This window comes from Pyrgilauda ruficollis, unplaced genomic scaffold (genome assembly GCF_017590135.1).
Source record: "Pyrgilauda ruficollis isolate IOZ18807 unplaced genomic scaffold, ASM1759013v1 scaffold77, whole genome shotgun sequence".
NCBI lineage: Eukaryota > Metazoa > Chordata > Aves > Passeriformes > Passeridae > Pyrgilauda > Pyrgilauda ruficollis.
In genome coordinates this window covers 2,246,588-2,267,082 of record NW_024529599.1, presented here as the reverse complement: position 1 = coordinate 2,267,082, position 20,495 = coordinate 2,246,588, and the positions used below count along the sequence as shown (strand labels likewise).

Sequence of the window (20,495 nt, the reverse complement as noted above, 5' to 3'; positions counted from 1 at the left end):
CCTCATTTCATTTCCAGCAAAGCCAAAGCTTCTCGGGTTTCCCCACAGCACAACCAGTTCAGGCGGCTGCTGCCAATGGTGTGTGTCAGCAAGAGCGAGCTCAAGCCAACAGGACCGTGCCTGGCCCTGGGGGTCGTGGCAGAGAGAAACCATCCCCCCCGACTGCTGCCGGCACGCTGCAGTGCCGCCCTGCCCTCCCGTCCTGCTTCCCTCCTCTCTCCAAGAAAAATATTTCAGCTTTTCCCTCCTTCCAGGCAGCAGCGCCTCTGCGTATTTTCAGTGGGTGAGCAGCAGCTCAGGCTGGCAGTGCTGGAGCAGCAGCCGCCTCATCCCGCTCCCAGGGCAGCGGTGATGCTCCTGATGCCTTGGGCGCATTCTCAGGTGTCCCTGTCCCCAGCCCCACCACCGACCAAGCGTTAAAAAAACCACTCAAACCCGAGGCGGACGACACGGTGAGCAGCAGCCCCAGCCCCGCTATCCACTCAGCAGCCCTCCTTGGAAAGCAAACCCAGCGGGAATTGCGCGCCAGCTTAATAAAGAGGGGAGAGAGGCAAGTGGCTGCAAAGCGGAGAGGAGGCTCGGTGGAGGTTACGCAACAATTTCTTATTCAAAAGAGCTGCTCCACAGAGTGCGGCTGGCGAAGCCGCTGGGTCTGACCGGCGCCTGCTCCGGGCTCAGGTTGCCGGCAGGGTGGGTGCAAGGCTGTGTGGCAGCGAGCGGGGACACAATCCAAAAGGACAGGATTTACTCTCCACTCTCCAAAAACATGCGTGCGGGGGGTCTCCAGAGCCCACCCAGTGCTAGCTGCCCCCGCCCAGGGCTGGTGCCCCTCTATCCATGGAAGGTGCCGTGCCATCAGCCTCTCCAGCAGCGAGGAGCTGCTGAGGAAATAGGGCGCACGGCACCCTGCGAGCAGCTTCCCCAGCAGGGAGCCTGCCTCAGTAATTTTAGATCATGCCAGTTTGCTAAAGCACTCTCCGCACCTCCAGCAGCAGCCTGCAAGCTCCGTGTTCTCCCCAGCTTTTATTTGGGCCGGCGTGGGCCAGCCACGAGGAGTGAGGAGTGCCCGGCGGTGCCAGCTCGCCCAGCCAGCTGCTTCCCCGGCTGTCCCGGCAGCTGGAGTCATGGGAACACACCAGAAATTGCTAGAAAAGCATGAAAACAAATCACACTTCTCATCTGCAGCTCAGGATGAGGCTGGAGGCAGAAAAAAAGGCGCTGCTTGTGCCCATTCTAAACCTGTTGTGCCGGTGCTGGTTTCACTGACTCCCTACCAACACGAAGGGAAAGAACAGCCAAGGACAGGGCCTGAAGCACTGAGACCACGGGCACTTCTAGGAGCTCTGTTTAACTCCCAGGGACACAGCTGGAGCACAGTTACACCAGACCTGGAGCCCTGACCCCCCTCCAGTACCGCTGCCTGCCTGTGCTGCTGCATCCTGCCCCGCCCTGGTACCCCATGGCCTCACACCCTGCAGCATCCTCAGCCTCGAGCTGGTCACAGGGCACTGCAGATGGCGAGGTGGGAGAAGGAAGAGGGGAAGGAAGCTCCCACTGACACTCTCAGCCGGCAAACAGGCAGTTTTTCTACCTTTTCATGCACAGAGTAAACCCCACCTATTTGAAGGTGATGAGGTATTTCAAGCCACGCTCGTTAGCACCTGCTGCCGGCGTCTCCGAAGGCACGGCTCATTCATCCCCTCTGCCCACGCGTCTTCGGGCGGCGACAGCGGAAGAGGCTGGGGGGTCCCCAGGATCTGTGTCACCTTGCAGGGAGCGGGTACGGGGACACTAACACCAGCTTCTTGTCCCTTGTGCTCCTCCAGCCAGGCCAGGTGAGGTGCCTGGTGAGACGCGCTGTTTCAGCACCCTGCAGAGACCTGACGTTCTCATCTCCCCCACTGCCCAAGCAGGGCAGGATCAAACCCCGTGGGGGCTGCCAAAGGCATTTTCCCCTTCCCCCTCCTCCAGCCCAGCTGCAGCGAAGGGCTGTGGGAGGTGGGAACGAGGCAGCAAAAAGCGTCGAACATGTCACCAAACCCGGCCATAAATAATCTCCTGAGCACAGCCAGGTTTTACAGCCTTTCCCTCACCTTCCTCCAGCAAACCTGAGAGCGTCCTGGATTCCTAACCTGGAAACGGAGTGAGACGGTGGAAATAGAGACTTTCTCCCCTCCTCTTGAAAGCATGGGGGAAGAAAGCAGCACTGTTAGGGCAAGCTGCAGCCTCACCAAGCTTCGTGGTACAAGGACAGTGTGACCCCAAGAGGACCCAAACCACAGCTCCTCCACCGCCTTCCCATCCCAGAAGATTTCGTCTCACTTTTAAGATGCACGATTGCCAAAAAGATCCTGCCTCGCATCGCTTTTCCTGTGTGCCTGGAGGCAGATCATCTCATCTGCCATATGCATCAGTTCAGCGTATAAAATTTGTGGAATAATAACAACAAGGGTTTTTTTGGTTTTTTTTTTCCTCCTCTTTGCTGTGCTCTCCTGCCTGCTGGGGGTGCAGACTCCCCGGGAAGGCACTGGCTGCCTCCACAATGTGTTACCCAGCACGGCTGCACCCATGGGTGCCACATTCCACCAGCACGTGCTGCCGCTGAGCCCGGCTGTCCTTGGGAGATAGACTAGGAAAAACAACCCGCCCTCCCCACCTTCCCTCGGGGTATTTAACGCTAACGTGATAATCTGCGCTTCCCCCCCCCCACACACACACCATCCCGGGTTTTCTTGGAAGAGCAATAAAGGAGAATAAAAATGTGAGTCTGGGAATGCTGCACATTTTCTAAGCCACCACGCTGGAAAGACTCAGCTGGCCAAAAAGTGAGGGGAGGGATGTCCACAGCTCCCATCCGTCCTGATGGGGACCTAGGTGGGGAGCGCTGCTTAGCACCTTGGCTGCACCCCACCTTTCCTGGCTGGGAATCTTCCCCACCCCCTCAGTTTAATCTGCTCTAGCCTGAAGAATTGGTTATGGAAATGTAGTGGGTGAGGGACTGTGGTTTGGGGGTGTAAGTAGATTTTCACAGGTTCCTGCAAGGCTGAAGGCAGAGGAAGCTGCCCACCAGTGCCCTCGACAGCCAACCAGCAGCTTCAGCATCCTTCAGGGCTGCCAGTAACAACTCTGCCAACACCAAAACCTCTGTCAACAGCAAAGTCTCTGCCAACACTGAAACCTCCACCACAGCAGCAGCTCGCTCCAGGCCAGCTCTCAGCCTGTACCAGCCCTTGGTGGGGATGTGTTATTTCTGTCACCCAGACCTATTGATTCAGGAGAATTAATTGATCTTCACTGTTCAAATACTGACCTCAATTAGAGCTACTTTTCCTTTTTTCCTCTTTTTTTTCCCCCCCTTTGCTGTCTCCTTCCCCTCGGCTCTGCTAGTTTAAATACCAGAATATCTACACTGGCCTTAGGGAGATGTGGTGTTAAGTGTACATTTGTATCTCATTTATAGCCAGGCTCTTCACAGCCTTAATAAGAAGGTCCCCAAAAAACAGGGGGAAAAGACACCCACTGCAGGGGATGTTTGCTGCCAGCTCAGAGCTGCCCAGTCATTTAGGGGGTTTCAGAGATGGCACTGCCAGCTCTTAGCTCTGGATTTGAACAAATCCCTGACCTGGACAGTGCTCAGCTGGAGTGGCAGCTCAGTCTTTCCCTGGGAGTGATCCCATCAACGCCACGCATGTATCAAAGGAGCACCACAGCTCAGTCTCTCTGAATCCACCCAGCCTCCAGCCCCCCACTCGCCGGGAGTGCAACAGCCCTTGAAGTTGCTCTAATTATCTTTATTTCCTTTCGCTGATTCCCTACCTGTGGCATCCCAAGCCAAAGCCCAGGAGAAAAGAGCCGGGATTTCAGATTTAATTAAACCTCGCAGAGCGGGCTGCAGCCTTCCTCTGAGGCGGCGCTGATGCCGCTACCACTGAGGCTGCTGCACGCAGCAGGACGGGCACCAGGGAGCCAGAGGGGCAACTCTTGGCATGGGGGTACCTGCTGAACCCAGGGGCAACTCCCATCCCAGAAGCAAATACTTGTTGGGGTAAGAAGCCCAACAGTTGGAAATTTTATCGCAATTCCCTATTTATTTGCTTATTTAACCAGCTTTCTGCTGCTTGAATGGAGGCCTGAGGTCATCAATCAGGGCACAGCACAGCCACAGAGGGGTCTCTTTGCTGCCAGCCCCAGCAGCCAGAAGAGCTTCAGCACAGATTTTCCACTTTTAATGTTCATCCATCACGGCATCAATTTCATGTTTGACCAGGATGGACCGACAACCCCACAGAAAACACCTCCCCCACAGCACCTGCTCTTGACTCACATTTATCTTCCCCTAACACACAAACCACAGGGTGAATTCCAAAAGTTTCTCAGTTCCCCGGTCCCACTCAAAAAGCACTTGAGCAAAGTCAGAGCTCCCATTCCCCAAAACTACAGTGGGATTTGGACACTGCTGAAGGTGTTACCTAAAATGTCTCCCAGCCCCCCATAGACCAAACAAAAGCTATGAGGGGAAAAAAAAAAAAAACAAAGAGACAACAGGTAGGTCTGAAAGACCAAAAGAAAAACAATTCAGTTCATACCCTTTAAAACACCAAACCTGTAAACCTTCCCAAACCCATCACATTTATTCACATGAATGTTTACAGAAACCAGGGATACTCCTAAGTGTCCATGTAGGCTTCCCATTAAAAACACATTGCGACAACGGGGAAAGAAATGCATTTGCAAGAAATGCTCCAACAGCTCCAAATAAATGAATTCCTAAAATTTTCAGCCTCTTAGTGGATAAATTTGGGGAAGGCTGCATTTGCTACAGCGGTTCAGAGCAACTGCTGCAGCCAGCATGTGTAGGCAACTTGACATCCACAGTGTTTTACATGAACCTTGGCACGTGTGACCCCAGCAAACCCTTCACACTCACCAGCTACAAATCCTAATTAACCTGTAACAGCTCAGGCTGGTTAATGAGCTGCTGAGCAAGAAATGGCAGAGGCTGCGTGTAGAGACAGCATGTGTCCTGCTGCCTCCCCCTTGCTGAGTGCTGCCCACAGAGGAGGGGCACTCCCAGCCTCTACACCTCATTTTGGCAGCTTGGGAAACCCCAGCTTGAGGATGAGGTGACTCCAGAAACCACAAAGAAAACCCAGCTGTGAGTATCCTACTGTGACACCATTCTGCCTGTGGTGAGGTGGTTTCCAGCCCTCCAGCCCTGAGCATCCTTTATATTTCTTTTCCTTCAGTAACCCAAAGCCCATCAGATTAAAATTCAAATTATTGTCATGAGGAAAATAAAAACTAGATAGCAAACACCTTCCAGATCTTCACCAGCCTGGCAACACCCTACTGGACTGCCTGCAGTGTACCTTACATGCCTGATTCCCATAAAGCCCCTGGTTTCCTGCAGCCCTTGGGAGCCTGCTCCCCAGTTTCAGCCCAGCCCCACCTCCCCGCAGCAGTGGGTTCACCTCGGGACAAACCCCACCACCACCTCTCAGAGCAGAGATCTAACAGAGGATGCTAAAAAGCTACCGGGCCGTTTCTATGGGTACATGAGGCACATGTTGCTATGTGATACTCGGCCCGTTGCCATGGAGACAGCAGGGCTGTCACCATGCAGGGCTTATTAGTTGCCATGGCTATTAAAAGGCACTTGTCCTCTGGGGATCTGTAAGGACCGAGGCTGCCACCTTTCCCTTTTCTCTCTCTCTGGGATGGCAGCAGGATGCCGGTGGGGACCTGGCCATGCAGGTCTCTGACACCACAGGGATGGGCAGCTCCAAGATGAGCTGAAGAGGGAGACCAGTCCTGCCCTTTTCCATGCATGCAGAGCCACACATGCCCCAGCTTGTGGGGTGTCTTCTCCAAGAGTGAGCAGAGCACCCCAGCCTCGGGCTTTCACTGGTGCGGTTACAGCCGACAAAGACTCCACAAAGCAGGGTGAGCACACAGAAGGGCCCAGCTGCCATCTGCCCACCGAGCCCTGTCACACCTGCCCACCAGCAAAGCAGGGTGAGCACACAGAAGGGCCCAGCTGCCATCTGCCCACCGAGATGGGCAGCACAGAGGATCTTTGCCCCACTTTGCCTGGTGGATTTGGTATGGCCAAATCCATGCGTCACCAGGCAAAACCACCACGGAAGTCAGTGCTTACAGACAAGGCAGTGCTGCAAAATGCAGACAGGAGAATCATCTGCCCTGCTGTGGGCCACCCTCCTGCCTCCCTCAGCCTGATGCCAAGTAGCATGCCAGGGTGGCGTAGACCCTGCATGCTACTTCCAAAGCATTTTTCCAAGCTTGGAGAGCTTCTTCCTCCTTTCTCCAGCCCCTGGAACAAGATCCAGCCCCCAGTCTCACCCTGCTTCAGCAGTTCATGCCACAGCCCTGCACCCACCACTCCATCATCTCTCTAACTGCATCCTAGGAGTGGAAATAGAGATGCAGGAAAGTCCTGGGGTTTATTTATTTTTAATTTTCCCCCTTAGACAGTCCCAGGCCCTATTTCAGAGCCCCCACACTGCTTGGCCAGGACAGCAGCTGAATGCATCTCCATCCTATCTCAAATCACCTTCCCAACAGGCCCTAAAATGGGTTTTTATGCAGCTATATAAACCCTTATGGAAAATACTCACATGTCTATTAAATAAATTGAGGGTATTATTTTCTCATCATTCTGTTTGATTTTCCTAGGAAGGATGTAATTTTTTCATTTAACTCCAATGGACCAAAAAAAAAAAAAAATTAAAAAAAAAACCACCACAGCCAAAAACCTATAGAAAGGTATATTACCCTGTAGTGGAAAATTAGATTCCTCCTACACGATACTATAGGATGATTTATATATAACATATAGGAATATAACATGTTATTAAATTGTATAGTATCTTTCTAGAAAGACCTACAGTATAGGATTCTAAAAATTACTCCCAAAACCTATTATGCTTCAATCTAGCTCAGCTGGTTTCCTTTCTATTATATGCTGCAACTTTTCCTAAAAGGCTCAGGTTTTAATTGTGTCTTGAAATGTTGCTGCAATCACACTCCAAGAACGGCTCTAAACTCCTCCAGAAATGACAGACCCAAGTGGGAAGCCCCTGGCCTTGGGTGGGATGAGGTGGGGGTGGATGGGGCTCTGCACTCTCCACAGTCAAAAACCACTATAATTAGCAGAGGGATGAGGGGTCCAGTGAGGGCCCAGGTGCTTGGCTTCATGGGCATGAAGCAATTCTGTATTTCAATTCCATTGCTCTCTCAGCACTCACCACCCCAAATATTTGGGGTGTTCAAGTAGTTATCGGTGCTTCAGCACCACACATTCATCCTCTTCCCCCCATCTTCCAAAAAAACCCAAAAAGGGTTACAAAAAAAAGTTGCCTGTAGCAGTTGCCATAGAGACTCTCCGGCTTGGCACAGAAACCCAAAATCTTCTAAAAAAATGGAAGAATTTAAGATTTTAATCAGTGAAAACACACGGGAGGCCAAGAGCATCAACGCACATCCCTGCCTTAACAGCAAGATGTGTTCACCCCTCGTTTAGCAGCATCCAAAGAGCCAGCTGAGCACAGGGACAGAAAGGGAGAGGAATGAAAACAATGAAAGCCCTGTCCGCTTTCGAGTATTTTCTGTCCCCAGCAAAGCAGCCTCTTGCTGCCCAGGCTGATTCTGGACCAATACCCTACCGGCCAATCTGTTTGTGTTCCCGTTTCCTTCATCTGCTGCCAGAAAAAGAAAAATTCAACAATACAAGCGAGGCAAAATATTTCCCAGAACCGCGCTATTTCTCCCATAAACTTCACCTCACCGCCAGCACAGCCAGCAGCAGGGGAGGAAAAACAAAGGAGAAAATCCCGACTTCTAGCAGCAAGAAATGTTTTTGCGACTGCCTTCAAACTGCTCTTTTCTGCTGCATCCTCCTCTGTCACTCCTGACCCAGCTTCCACCGTGACCGCAATCAAACATCGTGGGATAAACTCACCACTCTGGCATTTTCACTGCTTGGCTCCAGTTGCGGCCACTGGCTAAGACAAACACGGCCCCAAGCACGCTCCAGTGGCTGCCTTTCCACTGGCGGCACGCTGCGGCACACCGAGGCGGCCAGAGGATCCTGTTTTACCACCTTTTAAGCCTTGTGATGAGTTAGGGAGGTGATGGCTTCCACCAGCAGCAGCTCAGGGACGGGGCAGTGGTTTCACCTGGCAGCAGGGTGCGGGGGATAACCAAAGCCACAGCATCAGGGAAAGCATCCAGTGCCAAGGGGTGTTGTATTTCATGCCTGAGGAAACAGAGCTTGAGGAACACCAAAACAAGGAACTTCAAAAAGGAGCGGTGTTGGCCCAGGGAATATTGTTGTATGAGCTCAGCCGCTTCAGAGCGATGGAAAAAATCACGCACAGAGCCGAAGGGGCGATGGAAGGACTCGGTGTGCGGGGGCTGAGCTTGAGACATGCCACCAGCATCCACCCAAGGGGCCCGAGGGGGAGCAGGGTGGGAGTGCAGGTATCTGTGGCAGCACCCCAGCACCCCAAGCTGCTCCACAGCCCTGAAGTCAGGGAAGGACCCAGACGTGGGGGCTCAGGTAACTGTCCCCACACTGCCCCGGCACGCTGACACAGGGCAAGGTTTCTGTCAGCTCCCAGCTTAGGCAGACTGAGGTATCTCACCAAAACCTTCTACCAGCGCCAAGTCCCCATCTTTCAGCTCCTCACTTTTACCCTCTGCTGCACATTTAGATGCCCACCCGGATGTAGGTTCATTAGCTTTCCACTAACCGCATCCCTAACAGCACTGGGAGATGCAGGATGCATCTCCCACCAGCTCCTCCAGAACCCAAGAGCTGGAGTCAGGACCCAGCTGGCAAGGAAGGCCCTGCAGGGTGACAGCGTGGATGGGGAGACTAAAGGAATCACTCCAGCACTGGCTCATCTTTGGAAACAGGATCATTTTGGCTTGAAGATCGCTGGGAAAGGACTTTTGTGACTTCTTTCTATGCCTTTGCTCTTCTCCATTGCAAAAGCAGGTCTCACCACAACGCAGCCAGTCCTAGGCTCTGCTCAGCCCATGGTGGAGACGTGTATCTACCCACACACACACGGTGGGAAATTCTAAAACTGCCCTGGAGTCCCTCCAGATGCTCTCAGGGCCACTGCCAGGCTCAGGGCAAGGGCTATGCTCAGGGACCTTTGCTCCTCTCAGCCCCTTTTTGCTCTGGACTAAAGCAGCCAGGCACTCACAGGACCACCGAGCATCTGCAGGAAAGAAAAAAAAAAAAAAAAAAAAAAATCAAACCAGAGGTGAAAAAAATCAAGGTGTTTGGCAAATGAAAGAGGGAGATTGGGGAAGAGGTGGCGGGGGGGAGAAGGGCTGGGGGGAAAGGCACTACAAAGCACTTTCCTTTCATCCCCTGGTTCACCGTGAGCTCTGCAGCTTGACCCCCGCTTGCTCAACCCTCTGAGCTGCCAGGGCTGAGACAGCCCAGCTTCATGGGGCTGCAAGACAAGAGAAAACAAAGCCCAGCACAAAGCCAAGCCCAGAACCCAGCTGAGATGTGAACATCCGCTGCTGGAGGAGCCAGAGCCCATTTACTGGGATGAAGGCAGAAGTGTCTCCTCCCTCACTGTGGATACCCCGTGCTGGCCTTGGGCTCCTCTGCTCTTCTTTTCCTGGAAAAAGACAGGATTCCCCTGTACTGCTGCCACAGAGCAGTTTCTGAAGAAGGGGCTGTGATTTGCCCACAGCAGGAGAAATTGCTCCCATGGGAACAGTGTGTTGATGTATGGAGGGGGGTGCTGTGGGGCAGGATGTGCACCATCCTAAGGGACAGGATGGAAGGAAAAAACAGAAGCATCCTGAAAAATATCCTTACCACAGCAATGCCCCATCCAGGCAGCAGGGCCTGAGGCAATGGGTGAGAAGAAGAGATCTGGGGACTCAGAGCACCATTCATGGCCTGGAGACTCCTGCACTAACGTTGGCTGTGCCAGAGAAAGGGGTGAGCACACACTGTGAAAGGGGAGTCACACAGGAGTTATCCCCTCCATAAAACAGCCCAGGAGGTGGAAACACCCACCACATCTAGAGGAAGGACATCCTGCCACAGCTCAGCCACACAGGGATGCTCCAGCTCAGCTTCACCAGGGTAACATGACAGGTCAGCTTGGCCCCTGCTGCCACCATCCATCTGTTTCCCAAGCTGCTGGCCCTGTGTGCACCACACATGCGTGGGTACAGAGCCCCAGGACACTGACTGAGCTGTGAAATGCCCTGTGCCACCCCCATGGCCAGCATGGTTTTGGGTGCCTGGGGTCAGCTCACATCCACTGGGTATCAAGAGAAGCATCCACGCAGCAGCAAGGGCTGAAAGGGAAGAGCTCACCCCTCTCCCCAGGCTCATGGATACCCAAAGCCCTGGGCCAGGGCTGCTGAGGGGCAGGGTGAGAGGCCCATCTTATCTCCCCAAGCCATCCTTAACCCCCAAACAAATGCCTAAGGGGCACAAAATCCCAAGGAAAGGGAGAAAGGCAGTGGATAAGAGTATGACACTCCAGCTGTGATCCATCCCAATTCCAGAGCCAAGAAGCTTCACCTGTACCTGTCCTCTGAGTTGAATCAGGCTCCACACCCTCCAATGCTGAGCCAGCCATGGATCAAAAACAATAAAGCAATTTATACAAGGCAGAAGCCTTCAAGAATTATGCTGTATGCTTGCCATATAGTGCAAACACGTTCCCCTCCACACGTGGCTAGGTCCTTTGTCAGAGGAATTTGGATTTTTGACCCTAGAAGTCAGGATGAATCTCTGAAGGAACATCAGAGACAGACCTGCACAGTGATCCTGAGCAGATTATGGTCTCAGGGGTATATCCTGAGACATATTTATGGCCCTCCAAAGCAAGATAAGTCAATAATCACATACAGTAGCAGTTACAAGTCAGATATTAATTTAATTCCTTTCCTCCCTATCTGCCCGGGTAAACATTAATTCAATGGAGCATCAGAGGGCTCCGTTATTTATCATTCTTACTGAAGGTTTTTTTCCTCCCATTAAGGTGGAATTGCTACAGCCAGCCTATCTAGACATGATGGTTCCCAAATTAAAGATATTTTGCATCCAACACAGGCACAGGGACCACCAGCCCCGCCCTGGGATTGGTGTTATTAGCAGCTAGCACTGATGCAGAGGAGGGTGGTTAAAGAGCAGCCCATCAAACACACTTAGCAGAAGGAACATTTTATTCCTACAGACCCTGGAGCCGAGAAGGAGCAGAGACATTTGCTCCCTTCCACAGGATCCATGCAACCTGGCCCTGGGAGCTGCACGCCCACCCACAGCAGAGCTCCCACCACTTTCTCCCCTTCCCTGAGTACACCTCTTCCCAAGACTGGTCCCAATCCAGAGTTAAAAATGAACCTCACTCATGATTAACCTCTTTACTTGCATAGCGTGGCTGGCAGCTTAACACCAAATAAATATTTTGGCAGCAGGAATCGCAGGCATGGGGGTGAGCCCTGCCCTCCAGAAGGCAGCTTCAGCCTCACCACAGGTCAACAAACACTTTCTAATTGAATTAACAAATCATTAACGAGCCCTCTTCGACAAGTGGGCAGGGGAGGGCTCTGCCTCGGGCTGCTCTGTCCACCAGCATCTCAGGAGGGAGCACAGAGGCCATCAATAATGCAGGAGGAGGGACTTCAAAACGTGACCTGATTAAAGTATGAATCACAGGAAATCCTGGAGGCATAAAACCCCCCGGGGCGGCCAAGGTGGGTGAAGCTCTGTAGGTCTCCTTGCCCAGCTCCACTGCTGCTGGCTGAGGGTTTGCCTTCAGCCCCCAGGGTTAGGGAGCACCTTGAAGCTGGTTCAGTGGATGCGTTGGGAGAAACCTTTTGGAAGAGAACCAAATTAAAGATAAACGTAAGGATGATTTGCACCAGAAACCCAGTAAGCATGGGGCTAGCACCTGGATTACAGTAAATAAATCCCCTTTTCTTTATAAGCTAGTCTGTGCCAAGCTCCCAGCTCTCAGTCATCACCTCTTTAGCATTTTGTTCCCATTTTCAGCCCTCTTCTGCTCTTACCCTTGGATTTTGCATCCTGGCAGAGAGAGGAGGGAGAGAAAACTGGGATGACACGGGTGACAAGAAAACCCCAACACCAAACAGCCGCCAGTCCCTTGCGCCTAGGAAACATGCTAAAAACCCCAACCAAAACAACATTTCAGGCACGGGAGCCAAACCAATGGACAATTTCCATCCACTTGTGACTAAACCAATGAACTTCATGGGCACATCCCAGTCCCCCACACGGCTGCAGCTCCCGCCAGGACCTGCCCAGCTGTGCCACACCCCAGGCACAGGATGCTGTTCCTGGCACCCCAGGCACGGGATGCTGCTCCTGGCACCCCAGGCACGGGATGCTGCTCCTGGCACCCCAACAGCCCCTTTCCCGTAAGGCACTAACCAGCATCACCGCAGCCAGCACAGAGAGAAAGCCTCAAAGCTTCCCTCAGCAAATATTCAGGCTGAAAAATGTGTTTTTTCCATCTGCTTGAAGCTTCTTTGCTGGGGCTTTGGTAGGAAGCAGATGTGAGAGCATCCCAAAGCACGACCAGTCGTTACTCACTCCGTTATATAAAACCATGTGAATATTCGCCTTTTTTTTTTTTTTGGGGTTGTTTTGGGGTTTTTTTTTTTTTTTTTTTGGTTGGTTGGTTGTTTTTTTTGGGGGGCTTTTTGTTGTTGTTTTGTTTTGTTTTTTGTTTTATTTCTTAGCATCAGGCCAGATTCCTGGGTGAGAGGCCAAGGCTGAAGAAAGTCAAAGCCAAACGAACCCAGGTTGGGGGAAACCTCTGCATGCATCACCATCCAAAGGGAACATTCCACGTCTAGGCTGCTCAGTAGAGAGCCAAGGCACAGAGGAAGGGAAAGCCATGATCTGGCCTTGTAACAAACCCAGAAACACTTAGGCCTCCTAGTTAACTAGGAAATTCAACCCTCTCCAAACCACAGTGAAGCTTCAAAGCCCTCCCAACCTGACTCTGGATGGTCCTTCCACAGCTCCCCAAGGATGGCCCCGCTCCCTCAGACTCTACTCCCAGCCAGCAAAGCTGCCGGGGGCAAAGGCTCCCCATGGGTCCTCTGCCAAGGGAAAATGATTTCATGATCCAAGTGAAAAAGCCATCAGGGAGGTTCATTTGGGCCTAAGGTTTTGCTCCCTTTCAGCAAAACAGTAGAAAAAAAAAGGAGAGTTGAGTAAAACCTGGGCAGGGAACTTGGGGTAATCTGAAACTTGGTCTTTTCAGAATGGGGGGAGAAAAAAATGAAAGAGAGTTTAGGCAAAAAAAATGAAAGAGAATTTAAAATAAAAAATGAGAAAGCAGAATTTTTCAGCACAACGACAAAGCTTCCACAGGGGGTGCAGCGGGAGAAGAAAGCAGAAAATTTCCTGTGCATCATAAAATCCTGGGCATTTCCAGACTGGCTCCAACAGCCCTGCACAGGGCAGAGAACACAAAAGCCAAACAGAGAACACAAAAATCAAACTGAGGGCAGGGAGTCTGATGGGAGACACGTCAGCCCCAAGGGTGAGTGGGCTGGGATGGTCCAACCCCACGTCTGCCCCTCCTGTCCTGGGCATGGGGGGCTGGGGGAGAGCTGGGATCTCCTCCCAGCCGCCCTGTCCCGGCTCCTGGCCCCAGATGAAAAGCGACCCCATACGGGCCATTCACTTAAGAGCTGGACTCGATGATCCATCCCTGTGTGTCCCTTCCGGCTCAGACTATTCTGTGAACTGATACCAAGCGAGTCTCCAGAGACGCTCCCCCACCCCACACGGGAGCGAGCATTCTGCATTTCCTACAAGAGCCGGAGCAGAGCTGTCCCGAGCAGCGCGGGGTCCCCAGGCAGGATGGGGCCACCCCTCCCGGCCGGGGCTCCCTGCTCTGGGATGACATAACCACGAGCTGCATGAGGCCGAGCCTTTTGTCTGTGAGCCGCGAGAGAGGGACAGAAAGCAAGAAAGGAAGAAAGAAAACTTCTGGAAGTCATTACGATTCCTCGGCTCCAGTCTCCTTTTTGGCAGACAACTTCCCTCTCCCCTTCCCTCCCCCCCCACCCCACCCCAGCCCGCTTCAAAATGCCAGCCTATGATTTTTAAATGAGAAAAAGCTGTGCTGTACTCCAGCACTTGGATAAACTCCTACACAAACTTCCAGATGTGACACAACAGCCTGGAAGGGGGAATTCGCAGAAGAATCTCCTTAAAAAACATATACACACGCAGGGAGCAAAGGAAGCGCCTGGCTGCTGGCACAGCTGGGCGATGGACGGGTCCAGAGATTGCTGGTGAGATGAGGTGTCACCTAGATTAGGATCAAACTGCTCCTGGCTCTTCCAGGGAGGCAGGGATTGGAGGAACGCTGACCACTGCACCCAGCTCTGGGAAGTGAACAGCGCCTGCTGCTCCTGCTGAGCTCCCAAAAGGTTTGTGAACAGCAGGGAAGAGGATTTGCAGTTATTTGTCTCCTGGGAGGAGGGAAATAACCACAGCACCTCTGTGCTGCACTTGCTAAAGAGTGATGGGCTGAGAGCATCAGCAGGAGCTGGAGCAAGCCCAGGGAGGGCCAGCACCTGCCCTGGGAGCAGCAGGATGCTCCATCCCAGCCAGGAGTGCCAAGGGGCTCTGGAAGACCCCTGGGTCAGGCATCAGCCAGACAAACCAGGTTTCTTTTCTCCCCAGGAGCAAAGGCAGGGGCACAGAGACAGTAGAGGCTTGGCCACAGAGGGAGAAATTCCATCTGCCTAGGGAGAGGTGGGAGGCATCAGCCGGTGAACTGGGTCAGGGGAGAGAAACAAGCTCAGGTGCCCTGGGATGGATCAGACACAGGTGAAGCAAATGGATTCTGGTTCCTTTGTGAGGTTTTTAAATGAAAACAAGATCCATTTCAGGTCTGACCTGTCAAATCAAAGCGTTTTGCTTTGTTAAACTCAGAAGTGAGGCTGGAACAAATGTATAGAAGTGTAAGGACACCACATGCACTTGTCCCAAAAAACACACCATTTTGATAACAAAAAAAAAAAAAGGACACTGCATCACACTGAACTCTTCAAAGAGCAGCATAAGCAGTGTCTGGCTCTCCCCATGAGCTGCCATGACTGAGGAGAGGGTGAGGGCACCCCAATCTCCCCAAGGTGACAGGGGTTCCACTTGCCCACTGCCCTCACAGGCATTCCCATGAGAAGGGATACTGGGGGGCACTGCTGGGGCTGGGGAGCCCAAACCACAACACAGCTGAGCAGCCTCAGGTCTCACCCCCACCAGGCAAGAGGGTCCTGGCTCTGGTACAGTCAGACACACGAGCACTTCCTGAGGAGCTGGATCCAGCCAGACCAGCACAGAGTGGTTCCAACACAGCCCAGGCACAGTGTGAGCCCAGCAGGGGCTGACTGTGCTCTCAAAGGGGCCAGCACTGCCTTCCATGAGGAACCAAGCTCTAGCACAGCAGCTCCAGCCATCCTGTGAGCCAGCCTGCTGCAGATCTCAGCTACACCTTGGCACGAAGGCATGGAGATTCCAGACCCATTCCTGGGCATCTGCAACTTCCAACAGGAGTTGGGGGCAATCAGTCCTCCCCAGGACCCAGCTTTGGTCACCCAGCTCTCCCTGCTGGGGGGTGAGCAGAGCCATCTGAGGCAGCTGCTGGAAGAGCCCTCTCTGTTTTACTGCTGACAGAAGGCAGGGCTGGCTCCTGTGACCGGATCAAGACAAGTTTCTTTGCCAAAGCCATTCCCAAAGCCCAAGTCCCAGGGACTGTGCCACAGAGCAGCCAGGCAGGATGGGAGCACTCCTCCCAATGCCACCCAAACCTCCCTTCCCAGAAAGGGAATGTGCAGAGCTGCCCTTCACCCTCCAAACCAGGAGGAAAAAACCAGGATTTCAGGCAGTGTGGGTACGGCACCTTCCAGCAGGGTTTTGTAGCACCCCACTGCCGTGTGCTGCTTTCCAGGCAGCAGCACTCTGCAGGCAGCAGGCGTGGGGGATGAGGCAGTTTTCAGTACTACAATACATATCACAGGCCCTTTCAGTTACACTGCTATTTCTCTATTCAGAGCTCTTAATGCCAAGTGGTAGCATCCTCCCCACTTTCTCCATCCCCGCTCTTCAGTCACTCCTCAGCTCTCAAGAAATAGCCTCGTTTCTTGTCTCTGATCAGAGGAGCAGCCTGGCACAGACCCTGACACAGCCTTTCATCTTCCCATCATTCGTGGTGCTTTCATTTTACAAGTGAAAGTCAAGTAACCAGCTTGCCTCCTCTTTTCTCCCCCTCACAGACTCCTGCTTCTCCTCTCCCAGCCTTGCCAGCACACACACCAGGACACCCTGCATGTGCCACAGCCCTTCCCGTCTCTGAGCCTCTGGGTCCAGCACTGTGACCACTGAACTTGTCCCTGCTCCTTCTTCCCTCCTGACCCAGGCAGTTCTCACCCAGGGAAGAGCCTTCTACCCCAGAGCCAGCAGGAATATTCTGGCTGTCATCCAGGCTCTGGTCCTCATGGCTCCCAGAGAGGTTTTCACTCAAAGATCACAATGGAGTGGAGGGAGAAGACAGTTTGACATCTGGTACATGTTTAGAGTTAAAAACCCCAAGGTTTCAGGCTCTGGAAAATTTCTGGACCAGGACAAACTTCATGACCTCCTTCTAGCCTTAAGGGAGAGGAGGAGCAGGAGAGCAGCACAGTCCCCACATCTCTGCTGCAGGCAGCAAGAGAATGCTCTAGACAGAAACATGGCAGAAAACCCTCAAAAAACACATGGACAGGACTTTGCATCCCTGCTGGATACTCAGCACCTCAACCATCACCCTCCCCTAACCCGGCCTCAGGTACCACAGTCACACTGACTGCCTGGACAGGGATATGGAGCAGAATCCCAGGAGTTCCAGCTGCACTTTGGGGGCACAAACTGTCCTTCCTGGGCAAGAGTGGGTCCTGCACCTCCTCCTGATGCCCCATCAACAGTAAATTTTATCAGTCAGATTAGAGCACCACAATCTGCTTGGAAAAGCCCCAAGCTCTGCATCTCCAAGCTCAAACCAGAGTCCTCCCATCCAGTTTCTGAAAGGTAAAATCCACCTCAGAGAGTGGCAGAAGGCACTGAAAGCTCCAAACTCCCTGGAGCTGGGGCAGGATTCACCACCCACTCAGCCAAAGCACTGTCACTCCTCTTCAGGGCAGCTGGTGGCAACAAAGACTTTCCAGCAACATGATTACATGGTTTTAACACTGAGGCACAATTCCTAGAAGGTTACAGCCTGAGAAGGGCCACCACACTAAAGAAAAAAAATAAAAGTAACAAATATAAACAAGAGCAGGCTCAGCTCCAGCACTGGAGTGGCAGAAAGGCAAAGGGATGAGTAAGACAATGCTCTGCTGAACAGCTCAGCAAGTGATGGGGGACACAGTGCAGGTACCAAAGTAGCTACTGTGTTCCTCTCATCTGAAGGCTGAACTGCCTTCTTTTCTTTTTCTTTTTTTTTTTTTTGCTTTTTTTTTTTTTCTTTTTTGTGTTGTTTTAAAACAAACTCCCCCAATTCTGGGTCAGTGACCCTGAAAACAAACAGCTGCATGCAGCCACATGACTCAAAGATCCACAGCACCATCCTTGTGGCCCCAGGACTCCCAGCAAGACCCTTTCTCTGTCAGTAACAAGTGAAAAATTGGTGACAAAAATCCCAGCTGGTGGGACTGCACTCAATGTTCAGCCCTGACTCGCAGTGCTGTTTGCAGGTGCCCACAATACCACTAATTTTCCAAGGACAAAAGTTAATCAGATTGTTTTTGCAGCCACAGAGGAGAAAACATATTTCAAGCCGTTACTGGGGTGGGGGATTTTACTGAAAACACTAAAACATGCAGATGTTAACAGCAGATTCAAAACATCATATCAAAGATTAAAAATTTTTTAAAATTAAATTTTAAAAGAAACAAAAAAAACCCAAAAAAAAAAAAAAAAACACACAAAGGACCCCATAAATACTTGGAAACATATTTAAACCAGCAATCATAAATATTATTAGTCATAGTAGGCAACAAGAACACACTGACTTGCAGCCTGTCATTAATATTTCTTTCCAAAACAGAAGGCTTCACAAAGTTGTGAGGTTTTCTAAGATGTTTAAATAAAGGCAGTTTGAACTGCTTAGTTCGTCTGAAAGAGATCTGGGGAGAAGCTGCTGAGAGTATTCATCACTGGGAAGAGAAATCTTGGATTTTTCCCTCCTGGGGGACATTTTAGGAGAGAAGGCAGCCTGTTTATCAGAGAAATCTTTGCTGAAGCTCAAGTAAAACAATATTCACAACTCCAGCAGAGCCTCACCAAGCACACCAACCTCAGCTGAGATGTAATCCCTAACAGCCCCTGCATACCAGGAGTGGAGAAGGACCAGCACAGGATATTCTGGTCCTCTGTACCATTTAACATGTCCTCCGTGCTGCTGCACAGCCTCTCCCCCTCCAGATGTGGGGCTGCTGCCCAGCCTGCTCGCCTGCCTCCTGCGCCGGCAGCACAGCACGGACGGGGAACTTCCCGGGAAGCGGCTGCCTCTCCTGCACCAGCCCCTGCTGGAAGCCACATCGCTTCGTTTTATTGCATTTTGGGGTTTTGTTTCTACAAAAAATAATAAATGAAACTGGAATTTGGGGATGATAAAATACTCGGAATGCTAGAAGCCATGCGGAAGCCATGTGCTGGTTGCAACTCAACTCCAAAGGGAAGCCTTAAAGACACCAAAACTGTGGAAAGAAAAAATTTTTCTATTGTCTGCTCTATTTCTTTTTTTTTTTTTCTCCACCCCCCTCCTTTTGAAAGCTTAAACTTGACTAAAGCGGCTCGGCCTGTGCCAGAGCAGACAGGGAGCTTGGAAGGAGATCAGAAGCCTTTGGGGGGTCGTGGCTCAGCCTAGGATGTGACAAACAGCTGCCCTTGGCCAATGCACGCCCGGGACCACGACCCCCGCCCTGCCCCGACCCGTCCAAACAAGGAGCATCCCCGGGGACTGCCGAGAATGGGCCCTTCGACGGGCCTCAAGCACCCTGAATTATTTAGGGACCCTGGAGCTGGCCAGCAAACCAACCCCCCAAAACCTCCGCCTCCCTCCGGACTGCACCCGTCTCGCAAACCCTCAGAGAAGGGACCAGGGAGCCTAAAAATGGGCGAGAAACGGGGTCAAGAAGGAAAAAACCGATCCTCAAGGCAAGAGAGCGGGGTCAGGGTCCCTCGGTGTGTCAGGGGAGCAGGACCAGAGACGGTCGATCCCCGGGGGATGGTTCCCAGCAGCTCCCATCCGAGTCCCTGTGGAACGGAGCGCTGAAGCCCGCGGCAGCGCGGCCGAGGGAGGGGAGCCCGGCAGGAGGGGAGCCCCGCGCCACGACACGGACCGAGCCCCTGCAACAGCTCGGAAAACTTCCCGGGAGAGCAACGGGGAGACGGGGGAGCGTCTCCGGGTGCCGCCCGCCACCCTGGGGACGGCGGGTGACGGCTCCTTCCCCATCATCCGGCGGGCTCCACACAGGAGGTATTCCCCGCCCTGCCGGCCGCTCCGGGGGCGTGGGGGCCCCGTGGGGCTTACCTCGCCGCCGAACACCTGCAAAGGATACGGGTTACAGACCAAGCGGAGGCACCAGCTCCGCGGCCGGCTCTCCTGGCTCAGGTAGAAAAAGACGACGGGGGCCAGCGCCGGGTAGGGCAGCGCCTCCGCCTCCGAGTCGCCGCTGCCCGCCTCCCTGTCCCCCGGCCCCGGGTGGCCCCCGGCCCCGGACAGGTCATTAAGGCGGATGAAAGTCTTGGCTCTGCCCGGCTCCGAATCCTCCTCGGCCGCTCGCGGTCCATCTTCGTCCATCCTCCGGCCGGCGGCCCCGGGGGAGCCGGGGCGACGCGGGGCGAGCCGGTGGGACGCCTAGAGTGGCGCGGCCATGGCGGGGTAGGGGGGCTAGGGGATGCGGCGGGGCGGCTTCAGCGCCGGGGTGGCATGGCCGGGCGAGCCACTGCCTCTCCCCCCGCCGGGGCCGGGCCGCCCCCCTCCTCCTGCCCTGCTGTCTGCGGGCTCCGTAGCTCCTCCTCGCCGTGCTTTCGGGGGCCCGAGCCGCGGGCAGGGAGGCGGCGGCGGGGCGGCCCCCGCTGCCGGTGCTGGCCCCCAGCCGGGGGGCGGCCCGCCCTTAGCTGCTCTGCCTGTCCCCTCTGCTCCCCAACATCTGCCCGGGGCGATGGGATGCTGCCCGGCGCCCCGGGGACGGGCGGCGGCGGAGGATGCTCCCGCGGCGGCCGCGCCGAGCCGAGCGCTCCGCACAGCTGGATCCCTCACTCCAACTTCAAGTCCCGGCTCCTCCTCCCCCCGCCGCCAATGGGGGCTCGCCCGCGGCCCCCCAGAGCCTCCCCATTGGCTGCCGAGCCTGTCCGTCAGGGAGCACAGCTGGACGGGCAGCGCGGTCCCCGGCGGGGC

The 20,495-nt window shown here is 53.5% G+C and overlaps 1 protein-coding gene across 1 annotated transcript in view; it reads right to left on the bottom strand.

Annotated features, from left to right (window-relative positions):
- Nucleotides 1-20,271, bottom strand: part of CACNA1G (calcium voltage-gated channel subunit alpha1 G) — a 142,252-nt gene extending 121,981 nt beyond the window's left edge. Inside the window, exon 1 of the mRNA XM_041486583.1 lies at nucleotides 19,654-20,271. Coding sequence (XP_041342517.1) covers nucleotides 19,654-19,895 — 242 coding nt within the window. The 5' untranslated portion in view covers nucleotides 19,896-20,271. The remainder of the gene's footprint in view (nucleotides 1-19,653) is intronic.
- Between the last annotated feature and the right edge of the window lie 224 nt (nucleotides 20,272-20,495).